The sequence below is a fragment of the Pan troglodytes genome, chromosome 17 (assembly GCF_028858775.2).
Source record: "Pan troglodytes isolate AG18354 chromosome 17, NHGRI_mPanTro3-v2.0_pri, whole genome shotgun sequence".
In the NCBI taxonomy this organism is placed as follows: Eukaryota; Metazoa; Chordata; class Mammalia; order Primates; family Hominidae; genus Pan; species Pan troglodytes.
In genome coordinates, this window is record NC_072415.2 from 79,103,715 (window position 1) to 79,118,187 (window position 14,473).

The 14,473-nt window shown below is 33.9% G+C and overlaps 1 protein-coding gene across 38 annotated transcripts in view; it reads left to right on the top strand.

Annotated features, from left to right (window-relative positions):
- CCDC102B (coiled-coil domain containing 102B) overlaps positions 1 to 14,473 on the top strand; it is a 428,597-nt gene that overhangs the window by 326,085 nt on the left and 88,039 nt on the right. For 30 of the 38 annotated variants that reach the window (XR_010151991.1, XR_010151987.1, XR_010151988.1 and 27 more), the window contains one exon: positions 5,630 to 5,733. Coding sequence is in view for 32 of the 38 variants with exons in the window: in XM_054671830.2 (XP_054527805.2) it covers positions 5,630 to 5,733 (104 nt within the window). In the remaining 6 variants the exon portion in view is untranslated. Of the gene's footprint in view, positions 1 to 5,629; positions 6,791 to 14,473 lie in introns of those variants that run through there. The other 8 variants (XR_010151989.1, XM_063795836.1, XM_054671834.2 and 5 more) reach the window with 1 other exon arrangement.

Genomic DNA, 14,473 nt, shown 5'->3' on the forward strand with positions numbered 1-14,473 from the left:
CCATAGAAAATGGAAACTAAGAAAAGTGAAATCAACAAATATGTGTGAGTTTGATACAAGGGGAAACTTTTATGGTAAGAAAGTAAACTTGTGCCATCTCTATGAATTAGGAATTATAGATAGCAACAAAATGTGGGTATTACTGAAAAATGTCTAAATGTTTGAAATTCAGAAATAAGACTAAATATTATTTGGGAGTTCATTATGATATATATTAACAAAATGTTCATTCTGTAAGCATAAATACTTGATGAGAAGAGTTTACAGAATAGCATTTCTCCATCAGGGTGCTTAAAAAAAACTCCCCTCCCCAACACCCCTTGGAAGAGTAACAACTTAAATCTGTATAATTCTTTCTAACATTTAAATTGATTTCACTTTAATAACGCTGGTATAGAGATCAATCACTTGGGATCTGGTTCATCTTTAGCAGTGGTTTGACTTTGTATAGAGGAGGATTGGTATTTATTGCAGTTTTATTTACTTTTATTTATTTTTTTTAAACTCTTGGTTTTTTCATTGAATTATATTTTTCATTGTAAATATTAGGTAAAAATGTAACATTAAAAGAATCTGAAATTCCTGTATGTTACCATCATCAAAGGTTTTAAGATTTTCTTTCTTTTTTTTTATTATACTTTAAGTTCTGGGATACATGTACAGAACGTGTAGTTTTGTTACATAGGTATACATGTGCTATGGTGGTTTGCTGCACCCATCAACCCATCATCTACATTAGGTATTTCTCCTAATGGTATCCGTCCCGTAGTCCCCTACCCCCTGACAGGCCCTGCTGTGTGATGTTCCCCTCTCTGTGTCCATGTGTTCTCATTGTTCAACTCCAACTTATGAGTGAGAACATGTGGTATTTGGTTTTCTGTTCCTGTGTTAGTTTGCTGAGAATGATGGTTTCCAGCTTCATCCATGTCCCTGCAAAGGACATGAATTCATCCTTTTTTTTTTAACATGCGCTTTTAATAAATACTGAAATTATTGGTTTATTCTCTAGTGCTAAGGATCAGCAATCTACTTCAAGGGAAAAGCAAGATTTTTGTCTGGAAGCTGAACATGTGTGGAAAATTCCCCAACATTGTAAAATATTCAATTGGAAGAATAAAGGTGCTAAAAATTACTGTGTAGAAGGGAGGAGAATAAAATCACACAGACCCACCCCATGGAAGCCCCAGTAAGGCCAAGAAGAAAACAACCTGGCCACTTAGCAAATAAAACACTTCTTAAAATATTTTAATGGTTAACCTAGAAAAACACAATTAATAGTACTCGAGTAAGATACTTTTTGTTGTGGATTTTTTTTCCTAAAAAGAGCAGTTCAAAGCCAAGACCTCTCAGCTTATTCAGAGTATGTCAGGGTCCATTGCTTAAATTTTCATTGCATTTTTTTTTTTTTTTTTTTTGAGACGGAGTCTCACTCTGTTGCCCAGGCTGGAGTGCAGTGGCTCAGTCTCGGCTCACTGCAACCTCCACCTCCCTGGTTCAAGCAATTCTCCTGCCTCAGCCTCCTGAGTAGCTGGGATTACAGGTGCCCGCCACCATGCCCGGCTAATTTTTGTATTTTTAGTAGAGGCAAGGTTTCACTATGTTGACTAGGCTAGTCTGGAACTCCTCACTCAAGTGATCCACCTGCCTTGGCCTCTGAAAGTGTTGGTATTACAGGCATGAGCCACTGCGCACGGCCTTAAATCTGCATTTCTAAAACCTTGATATTGTCTATGAGCCAAGTGTTGAAGGAGCAAATTACAGACAGATTCATTGTAATTCAACTCACAATGTTTGCATATAATTTCAGTTTGTTAGTATACAGGACAAAATAGCACTTCTATAAGATGAGATGCTCACGTGTATCACCCTTGTTGAAAACTTCTAAAACCTTCTGAATCTATCATTTCTGCTTCATTTTAGTCATCACCTTGGATTAAGTGTTGCTTTTTCTATTTTTGCCTTGTGGGATATTCTGCCTTTAAGATGACTTCCGCACTTTAGATATTAAGTGCTCATTTTACTGCATTAACTTTCGTAGTCATGATAGTGCCTTCACTGTGTAGCCAAGAATCACTTACAATAGCAGTACCCATAATTACATTTCACATTAATTTTCATTGTCCTTCTAATAAAACAAGTTTAGGTTAGATAACGTATGCTAAATGCTTCATGTCCAGTACCACATAATGCAATCTATAAATGTTATCTTATTTCATCTTCATAACAAGACTATAAGTGCAACCATTTTAAAGATGGAGAGTATTAGGCTCTCTGTGCATGTGAAACTTGCTCTAAGACACACATGGGAAAACTGTAATATGAACCCTAATTGATTTCAAAGCTTAAAGATATATTTCAAAATAAAATGGAGTTTATTTTAAAATACCTTATTTCAATTAGGAAAAAAAAAGTCTAATTTTTAGAAAACCAAGGAATGTTTACCTAGGTGTTTCAGTAAAACAAATGTTCCGTTAATAAGACTATTTATTTTAGAGACAGGGTCTTGCTCTTCACTCAGGTTGGTGTATAGTGGTATAATCATAGCTTACCATAATCCTGAACTCCTGGGCCCAAGCCATCTTCCTGCCTCAGCTTACCAAGTAGCTGAGACTACAGGCACGTGCCACCAGGCCTGGCTATTTTTATGTTTTCTTTAAGAAATGGGGTCCCACTACGTTGTCCAGGCAGGTCGTGAACTTCTGGCCTCAAGTAATCCTTCTGCCTCAGCCTCCCAAAGTGCAGAGATTATAGATGTGAGCCTCTTTTCCTGGCCTAATAAGGCAATTTATACTATACACATACAACAAAACTTATAAAATACATTTTATTTTATTTTTTTGGAAAAATAGCTTTAAAATATTACTTTTAATGTCGTAAGATATAAAATTCCTAAAACTAAATTTAATAAAATTAAACCTCCTAAGAAGAAATTGCAAAGCTTCTAAGGAGAAAATTATAATATTTAGTTGAGAGACTTTAAGGATGACCTAAGTAAAATTTAAAATACACTGTGTTTTGGGCAAAAACATTAAATACTGAAATAATGTCAAATAAACTTAAATTATCCCATAGAGTTAATGAAACTCCAGGTTAAATACAAATATAGTTCTTCATGAAATTTGCTATGCTGTTTTTGAAATTTATAAAGAATCAAGAATAATCAAGGTATTTCTGAGGAAAAAGAACTGGGAAAAAGGGATCTTTTACTATTGTATGTAAAAATTTATAATGAAAGCTATAGTAATTCAGACAATGTGCAGGATCAAATAAATTATCAAAAAAAGGGTCTGCTATCAGACTTTATAAAAGAAACTTTATACATCATATATACAGAATTTTGACATATGACAGATTTGATATGTCAGATCAATTGATAAGTCTGTTCAATATTTGCACTTATGTACCTTTCAAAATGTGTTTGTATAGGACAAAAATAAAATTGGGTTTCTACCTCATGTCATGTGTAAAATTAACTCCTGCTTGATCAAGAACGTAAATGACAAGTGTAAAACCTGAAGAAAAATAGTGAAAATACAGAATAACATTTTTCTATAGTTGAAGTACAAGTCCCAACTGTAGGAGAAAATATTGATATATTTCATAATTTAATAAAAATAACTATGATTAAACCAAAGATCTCTTAAATGAAAAAAAAATGATAAACCTGCCAAAAATGCTTGGGACTCTTATGACCAACAAAGGAATAGTATTAACATTATAACATGAATATATACAGAAAAAAAGAAATGGAAAAATGCCAAAATAGAGTAATGAGCAAAAGGCCTGAATAAACACACATGAGAAAAATGTTAATCTAATAAAAATATAAAGAGACATTATACATAATTATTGATCAGGGATTGACAAAAGTTTTCAAATGTCACATCAAGAGTTAATGAAAATGTGATTAAACTGGATCCCTTCTAATTATTGAGTTAAATTGGTAAACAATTTTGGGAGACATTTTGGTATTACGTTGTGAAATTTAGTATCATAACAAGTATAATCTGGTGATGCTACTGCTAGCCATGTCTCAAGAGAAAATTGTTCACAGATGAATCACATCTATATCTATCTATCATCTGTTATACACACACACATACATTGTGTGTGTGTGTGTGTGTGTGTGCATGTGTATCAACAATAGGGATATAATCTGAAAAGATCATCATTAGGTAATTTTGTCTTTGTGTGAAGGTCATAGATTTAGATGGTATAGCCTACTCCATTATATAGCTCCATTATAATCTTATGGGACCACTACCTTATATGCATCCATTATTAACCAGAAAGTCGTTGTGCGGTGCATTGCTATATATCTATCCAGTTGGCCCTCCATATCCACGGATTCCACATTATTGGAATCAACCAATCAACCACTAATCAAAAATATTTTTTAAAAATGCATCTGTACTGAACATGTACAGATTTTTGTCATTATTCCCTAAACAACACAATATAACAAGTAGTTATATACCATTTTTATATATTATATACTCTATTAGGTATTATAAGTAATCTAGAGATAATTTAAAATATAGAGGAGGATATGCATAGATTATTGGCAAATACTACCCCATTTTATATTAGTGACTTGAGCATATGTGGATTTTGAAATCTGCAGAAGGTCTTGGAACCAATCTCCTGTGGATACCAAGGGACCCAGTATATATGAATGTTCAGAGCATCACAAGGCTGGAGACAATATAAATACTCATGGAAAGGAGGGTAGGTGTATATGTCATGGCATAGTAATGCAGTGCTATAATATAGAGAGGACAAAGAGACCACAGATGAAACATTACTGTAGATGAGTCTTAGCCGTTGGATTTAAAAAGCAAGAATATTACATATAGCATGAAATACCTTTTTTAATTAAAACAATTAAAAGGATACATTTTCAATTATATATATAAATATATTTCGCATATATATATACACTTAGCATATGTATATGTGAATATGTACACACACACGTGTATTTTGTTCAAAGCCATGGGAATAAAAAACACAAGTTATAGTTCAGTGACTTATAGCTAGGGGAGGCAAGAGTGGAAATGGGAGAAGAGTGGCTACATAGAAAGGATTTTGTCAAGTATTTCAGAGATCATTTTGAGGTTTATTACTGAATATGTACATTAACCCTATTAAAATAAATGAATATTTTCATTTATTCATGCACATATACAAAAGATACTCACACATACACTACTGGTAAGTTACTGTCATACAAAAATATACCTTGTTTTTAAAGGGTTACTTTATTTCAACTACTTTTGTTTTTCATTAAGAGCTTTTCTTATTAAGATGGAGATAGAAAACTGTGTCTTATATAGAATGGATCCTCATGTTTTTTAATTTAAATTTTATTTTTAAATTGACAAGTAAAATTTGTACATATTTATGATATGCAACATGATGTTTTTCTAAATGTGTACATTGTAGACTAGCTAATCAAGCTACTTAATATATGTACTATTTCAAATACTTATAGTTTTGTGGTGAGAATACTTACAATCTATTCTCTTAGTAATTTTTAAGAATATGATAAGATGTTATTTACTATAGCCACCATGATGTACTATAGAACACTTGAACCTAACTAAAGCATTTTCTACTTCGCTTTCAGCTTGATGATTCCCTGAATCAGATCCGTAAGCTCCAGAGGTCTCTGGATGAAGAGAAAGAAAGAAATGAAAACTTAGAGACTGAACTCAGGCACTTGCAAAACTGGTAATTTTTTCACAAAATATGCTGAATTAAAGATTAGGGCCTTAAAGACATTTCCATATCCTTTTCTTAAATATCAGTAAAATTGTTTTTATTAACTAGAAATATTAATGAAAAAACTTAGACAATATACAAATTAATGGGCTTCTTCACTTCTTCTAATTTTTGCCTAACAGATACTGCATATTCTCAAAAAGACAGTTTAAATGTCATTTAAAAACAAGTTTAATTCTAAGATGTGTAAATATTTTGAAAGTCAAAAAGAGCTTTCAGAATACTTTTTACATAAAATCTGAAAGAGTTATAATATCGGTAAGAAAAAGTAAGTTGAAAACCATACAAGACGCTGGGTCATTAATAAGAAAACCATTGACTTTAAGTATAAAGTACTGGTTTGTTTAAGTAATTGGTAAACTTTTATGTATGTGTTGTCTATGTGGTGGGGATGGCAGATTGTATTAACAAAAATGAATCATTCTAGAGGTGTAACAATATATTTCTTATATAATTTTATAAGTCATTTCTAATTCTTTGTATAAAACGGAAGTGAGCAGATGAATCAGAAAAAAGTGTTTTGTATTTTAAAGTAACAGATAACCGGTGATTGAGTCTAAGACAGGCTGTAAGCATCGCTGAGAAACTAAAAGGACTTTTGACTTTTATCTGGATAGACATTTCTACCGTAAAATCATGGAAAGGCATCAGCATTGCAAAGTAGTATCTAGGTAGAAATCAGGCCAAAATTAAGCTGTCGTTTCCCTTTGAGTAGTGGGAATAGAGAAAATTAGGAAATTGTGGTTATGTGAATATTTCTTTAAAACTTTTATATACATTATAGTTTATTGCTTCCTATTTAAGTTTGGTTTTTAAGGTAAAATGTTATTTTGAACAAAAAGACACTTATAATTTTCCATACCTATTTTCAACTGAAGGCAACTTGTAAGATTTAACTCAGTCAATAACATACTGGTTTTACTCATCTCCCCCCTCCACTGATTAGTCAAAAAAAAATGAAATCTTACTAATTCATTACTGAATAAAGACCACTTTTATCAGAGTCTCTCATTGTAAAAGCCTTTGTCATTCACTGAGTCTTCACTTTTTCCCTGTTTCTCTCCCAAACATGGGGGATTGTATGACTAATAGGAACTCAGCACTGGGGGGCAAAGAGGCCCGACCTTCAAGTGTGCACTGGTGTGTGTTTTCTAGGCTGTGTAGTAATGAAGTCCATTTTGTCGCTGGGTACTCTTGCTGGCTTCTGATGCTTAAATGTGAACTTTCTTCTCTTTGCTTAACACTCCTCCTGTTGAACTGGATCCATCTCAGCAATTTCTGGTATGACCTCCTCTATCCCATCATATCCCCTGTCAACCAACTGACTGAGCAATTCACCCAGATGGAGGCTTCAGGATGGGCCGCAGGTCAAGGTCTCATCTCAGTCACAATCCCATATGAGAACCAAATACAGTTTGGAGAAGCTAAATATTAGGGTTCCCCTTGCCTGACCATGTTTCTCTGCTTTTCTGTGGCTGTGCCCCAAGTGGGTGTGGGGCAACTGGTAAGGCATCTTCCTCTCAAGATCCTAAACGCAAGTGGAAAACAAATCTCCCTGCCACCATCCCTCAACATTAGACTTCTACGGTTTCTTGCACACAACACAATCTCTAGATAAAAACACATAAAGGGGAAAATGGGGCTCTTTTCTGAAATGTTTGCTCATCCAGCAGTCTCAGAACCCAAGAGGAATGGGTTTTTATACTCTCACATTATATCATGTTCTCTTTTCTATTCTAGAGTTCCACTATTGTGATAGACCAATGAGGCAGCTCCTCAGTGATCTCAGTACAGACTTATATTGATAACTACCCCTTCCAGGGTTGCTATGAACAAAGCATTGTCTAGATGTATCAGGCATATTAACTCGTTTAATCTTCATAACACGTATATAATGGAGATTATTATTATCCTCATAATGATGACGACGTTGAGATGTGATAGATTAAGTGGACAGGATTATGAAAGAACATACTGGAAGAAGACTAATCTTGATTCAAGGTTGAAGTTGCATAGTAAACATTTGGTTTGTACAGATAATGGCTTAAGAAAGATATTTGCTTCAGTGATTTTCCTTCAAAATATCGGGAACTAAATATTGTTTCAGGTATATCTTGGTGTGCAACAATCAATGCCAAAACTTAATGAAAACAACAATGATTTTCTATAATTCAAGATTCTGTGAGTTGGCTGTGGTCAAAATGGTGGTTCTTTTGCTGTATGTGATATTGGCTGGAGTCACTCGAGGTTGCATTTTATGCTAGTTAAATGGCTGCTGGTTCCCAAGAGGGTAGACGTGAATTTAAGCTTTACCCTGTAGGTTTCTGCTTGTCTCCTACTCATCCTTTTTGCAGAATAAGTGACCTTTTTGCCTTCTGAATTGCTCTCTTCTCAGACATCCTGCCTACCATGGTGTGCTGGGGAAATAGAGGCCTGTTAATTTAGATAGATAGATAATAGATAGATAGATAGATAGATAGATAGATAGATAGATAGATAGGATAGAGATTGATAGATACATTAGATAGAGATGGAGACAGACAGATGATCAATAGAGATTTTTTAAAAATTGTAATTGTGCTGAAAAACACATAAGTTTACCACCTTACGCTTTCTAAGTGTACAGGTCAGTAGTGTTAAGTATAGCCAGTGTTACGCTACCATTACCCAGAAATGTTTCATCTCAGAAAGCTGAAAATTCTATGCCCGTTAAACAACTCCTCATCTTTCCTCTTCTCAGCCCCTTTCTAGGAATATGTCTCCTTTAGATACCTCATACAAATGGAATCATATAGTATTTTATTTTTGTCATTGGCTTATTTCACCTGGCATAATGTCCTCAAGGTTTATTCATGTTGCATGTGTCAGAATTTCCTTTATTTGTCCAGCCTCCAGTAATAATTTCTCTGTGACTTTTACAGCTTTTACTTTCATGAATCCCCTCACTGCCTTTTCAGTGTCCACTTGTCCATGGTTTGTAAACCAATACTACATATTTTATGTTTTTGTTATGACAGCACTGCATTTCCTGGTACCAATTTCTGTTTCAGATATCTACTGCTACAAAACAAATTACCTTGAAACTTAGTAGCTTAAAACATGTTTGTGTTGCTTACCACTGTTCTGTTGGTTTTCTGGGTTTAGCTAGGTAGTGCTTCCACTCAACCCATGGGGTGATTCTTGCAGCTGCATTTTACTAGGAGATCTCCTGGGTCCTGGATGTCCAAGATGACTTCAATCTCTTATCTGATACCTTATCTGGGGTGAGGAATACAGCTGCTGGCTGGGCCTCTCCCTTGTCCCAAGTAACCTCTCAATACTCAGGAGTCAGCCTTGAGCTTTTTCATGTGGATATTGGCTTTCAGGAGGATTGCTGGGGAGTCAGACAGCTACTTCCCTCAGATTCAATTGGTTAGAGCAGGTTATAGGGACGTTCCAGATTCAAGACAAGAGGACATTAATGCTATGGCTTTATGGAAGTAGCCACGTGCATGTATAGGAACAGCTAGGAGTTGTTGGCATCCATTATTGCAAACCAGTTATCACAAATGGCACAGTGCAGCAGGTCCTGGTTCAAAGAAGACCTCAGTCCTCATACCCATTGCCACCCATGCCCATCTTGCAGATAAACAGTTCAAATTTAATGGAAAGTTATTTTTCCCCAGCTTTTCTTTTAGGTTCAGGGGGTACATGTACACGTTTATTACATGGGTAAGGTGTGTATTGCTGAAGTTTGCTGTATGAATGATCTCATCACCCAATTCATGAGCATAGCAGCTAAAGGTCGTTTTCCAACCCTCACCTAACTCCCACCCTCCCTGCTCTAATAGTCCCCAGTGGCTATTATTTTCATCTTTATATTCACATGTACTCAGTATTTAGTTCCCACTCATAAGTGAGAACAGGTGGTATTTGGTTTTCTGTTCCTGCATTAACTTGCTTAGGATAGTGGCCTCCAGCTGCATCCATATTGCTGCAAAGGACATGCTTTTGTTCTGTTCTTATGGCTGTGTAGTATTCCATGGTGTGTATGTACCACATTTTCTTTATCCAATTTACCATTGATGGGCACCTGAGTTGATTCCACGCTTTTGCTGTTGCAAACAGTACTTCAATTAACATACGGGTGCATGTGTCTTTTTTGGTGTGATGATGTATTTTCCTTTGGGTATATAACCCAAAAATGGGATCGCTGGATTGAATAGCGGCTCTGTTATAAGTTTTTTGAGAAGAATCCAAACTGCTTTCTCTAGCAGCTGAACTAATTTACATTCCCACCAGCTGTGTATAAGTGTTCCCTCTGCTCTACAACCTTGCCAACAACACCTTTTTTCTTTTCTTTTTTTTTTTTAGTCTTTTTAATAATAGCCATTCTAACTTGTGTGAGATAGTATCTCATTGAGGTTGTGATTTGCATTTATCTAATAATTACTGATGTTGATCATTTTTTATACATATTTGTTGGCTATGTATATATCTTCTTTTGAGAAGAGTCTACTCAGGTAATTTGCTCATTTAATTGAGCAAATTTTAATTTGCTCAATTTTAATGTTATTTGGTTTGTGCTGGTTTTATGTTTCTTATAGATTCTGGTTATAAGACCTTTGTTGGTTGCATAGATTGTCAATATTTTCTCCCATTTTGTAGTTTATCTGTTTACTATCTTGAAAGTTTCTTTACTTTACAGAATTTTCTTAGTTTAATTAGGTCCCCATTGTCAGTTTCAGTTTTGTTGCACTTGCTTTTGTGGACTTAGTAATATATATATATTTTTTACAAGATCAATGTCGAGAATGGCATTTCGTAGGTTTTCTTCTAGGGTTCCTATATTTGAGGTCTTCCATTTAAGTCTATAATTCAACTTGGGTTAATTTTTTTATGTGGTAAAATGTAGGGATCCAGGTTTATTCTTTTGCATATGGCTAGCCTGTTATCCCAGCATCATTTGTTGAATGTGGATTACTTCCCCCATTGCTTGTTATTGTTGACTTTGTCAAAGATGAGATGATTGTATATTTGTGGCTTTATTTTTGGGTTCTCTAATCTGTTGAATTGACCCATGAGTCTGTTTTTGTATTAGTACCATACTGTTTTGGTTACTCTAGCTTTATAGTATAGCTTAAAGTCCAGTAATGTGATGCCTCCAGCTTTGTTCTATTTACTTATGATTGCTTTGGCTATTTGGGCTCTTTTTTGTTTCCATATGAATTTTAGAGGATTTTTCTTCTATTTATGTGAATAATGATATTGGTACTTTGACGGTCATAGTTTTGAATCCAAAAATCGCGTTGGGCAATATGGACATTTTAACAATATTGATATACCAATCCATGAGCATGGAACGTTTTTTCATTTGTGTAATCTGTGATTTCTTTCTTTGGTGTTTTGTAGTCCTCCTTGTAGAGATCTTTCAACTAATTGTTCAGATGGATTCTTAACTATTTCCTTTTTTTGTTCCTATTTTAAATGGATTGGGTTCTTGATTTGGCTCTCAGGTAGAATATTATTGGTACATAGAAATGTTACTGATTTTTGTACATTGGTTTTGTATCTTGAAACTTTACTGAAGTTATTTATCAGCTCTAGGAACCTTTGATAGTCTTTAGGACTTTCCAGGTATACTGTCATATCACCAGTAAAGAGAGAGAATTCGACTTCTTTTCCTATTTGGATGCTTTTTATTTCTTTCTCTTGTCTGATGACTCTGGCTAGAACTTGCAGTGCTATGTTGCAAAATCTCACTATGGTGAGAGTGGCCATCTTTGTCTCATTTCACTTTTTAAGTGGAATGCTTCCAGGTCTTGCTTGTTCTGTATGATGTTAGCTGTGGGTTTTTCATAGACAGGTCTTAGTATTTTGAGGTATGTTCCTTTAATGCCGAGTGTGTTGCGGGTTTTTGTCATGAAGCAATGTTGGATTTTATCAAAAGCTTTTTCTGCATCTATTGAGAAGCTCATATGATTTTTTAATTTTGATTCTATTTACATGGTGAATTACATTTATTGATTTAAATATGTTGAACCAGCCCTGCAACCAAGAATTAAAGCCTACTTTATGTGGCTAATTAATTTTTTGATGTGCTGCTGGATTTGTTTTGCTAGTACTTTGTTGAGGATTTTGTGTCTATGTTCATCAGGGATATTGCCCTGTAGTTTTCTTTCTTTACTGTCTGTCAGATTTTGGTATCAGAGAATTGCGGCTTTGTAGAATGAGTTAAGGAAAATTCCTTCCTCCTCAGTGTTTTGGAATCATTTATGTAGGATTGGTAACAGCGCTTCTTTATATGTCTGGAAGATTTTGGCTGTGAATCCATCTGGTCCAGGGCTCTTTTTTGTTGATAAGTTTTTAAATACTGATTCCATTTTGGAGCTCAATATTGGCCTGTTCAGGGTTTCGATTTATGGCCACAGCACCCTGAACATGCTTGATCTCCTTTGGAAAGCTAGTCTTAATATAAAATAGGGGCCATGAGATTTATGTTTGTGTGTTGTTTCTTTTTCATTTTTTAGCAACTTGTATTGATTTTTAATGTAATGAGATCATGTGAATTGTTTAGTAAGGTTTTTGATATTCTTTTGCTTCTGCACATATTCCTCCAGCTAAATCAGAAGATAGGTTTTGCTATTTATTATCTCTGTGACCTTGAGTGTGTTATTTGTAATGAAACTATGTAAAACTGCCTCAAAGATTGAATGAAATAATGGATGTGAAACCCTTGATAATAGCATCTGGCATTAATAAACATTCAACAAATATTGGTTTATTTGTATTCTAATTTTCAAGAGATTATTTCCTTCAAAACAACTAAATTTAGAAAGTAAAATTGATGTGCAAAAGGAAAATATACTTTTAAATAAATCTTGGAAATACTTTACAAAAATTGTAAAATTGTATTGATGCTTGACTTCAACTACTTTAACCTTTAAACATTGAGTATATTTTCTTTTGTTGAAATATCTTGAAAAATTATTTGCATTCTGTAAAGCATCATTTATAGTAACAATAACAATACTGACTTCACACATTTGACATTTATATATTAGGCTTTGAAAGTGTCACCTATAGAACATTGTTATATAAAACTCTAGTCATTAACTGGTAATCTCAATAGTTAAATTTTTATCTTTAAATTTCTAATTTGTCATTTAAGGAAAATCATTAGAGTTATATACATCAGAAAACTCCAGCATAAGAGGAAATCAGAATCTAAATATTATCTTTAACTTAGATTGAATATTCATAATCACATAAAAGAAGAAATCCTTAATATTCTTTTTAAAATACCACTTTGTGTAAAATACTTAGTCATTATACCAGCAAACTCTCAAATATATACATTTCAAAATAGAATTACAGTAAATTAAGCATAGTTTGTATTGCTCAACCTAAAGAAAAACATATATTGCAACTGGAAACATTTAATTAATTTTTATTGCAAAGTACCATAGTTTACTGTAAAAAGTGAAGCAATATATATAGAAATTGGTTTGCCTTTTGTATTCCTTGTTTTCAGTAATGCCTATCTCATTACACAGCTCTTACAAAGGCTAATAAAATATGGATGAAAGGAGGTATTTGTTGATTTTAAATCAAAATATTGAAAATACTATATTGTCTGCATACCCAAGAGAAACAGGTACACAGAATTCAAAGATTAGTGTTGAACTAATATATATATAATTATATATTATATATATACATATGTATGTGTATAGATATATACATACATATATATACATACATATATATACACATACATATATACACATACATATATATATACATATATATACACATACATATATATATATAAAATAGTGCACATTTTCCTCCAAAATGCAAAGGCCTTCAGTGTCTTGGCTTGGCCTGGCCTGGCCTGTGCCATATTCTTAGGGATAAAAAGATATCCTGTGATTGGTGTGAGAAATGAGATAATCTCCACAGAATTCTTGTCTTGGTAACTGTGCAACTTTCCTTACTATGACTCAACTTTGGGTTCATCACACCAGTTGGAGTAGAGTGCATGGAAATCAATTATTTCTGATTTTAATGCATGCTTATCTTGCTAACATGATTTGTTTCTAAAGAACATGTATGATTTTTCTTTTATTATGGATTCAGGGGTCCATATGCAGGTTTGTTATATAGGTATATTGTGTGATGCTGAAGTTTGGGTTATGGATAATCCCATTATGCAAGTAATAAGCATAGAACTCAATAAGTAGTCTTTCAGCACACCCGCCTTGACTAGTACACAGTGTCTATTGCTTCCATCTTTGTGTCCATGCATACTCAGTGTTTAGCTATCACCTATAAGTGGTAGCATGAAGTATTTGGTTTTCTGTTCCTGCATTAATTCACTTAGGATAATGGCCTCCAGCTCCATCCATGTTGCTGCAAGGAACATGATTTTGTTCTTTTTATGGCTGTGTAGTATTCCATGGTATATATGTTCCATATTTTCTTTATCCAACCCACTGCTGATGGGCATCTAGGTTTATTACATGTCTTTGTTATTTGAAATGGTGCTTTGATGAACATACGGATGCACATGTCTTTTTGGTAGAATTAATTCTTAACAGAGTACTACGAACCGAATCCAGCAGTACATTAAAAAGTTAATTTACCACAATAAAGTAGGCTTTATTCCTGGGATACAGGGTTGGTTCAACATATGCAAATCAATAAA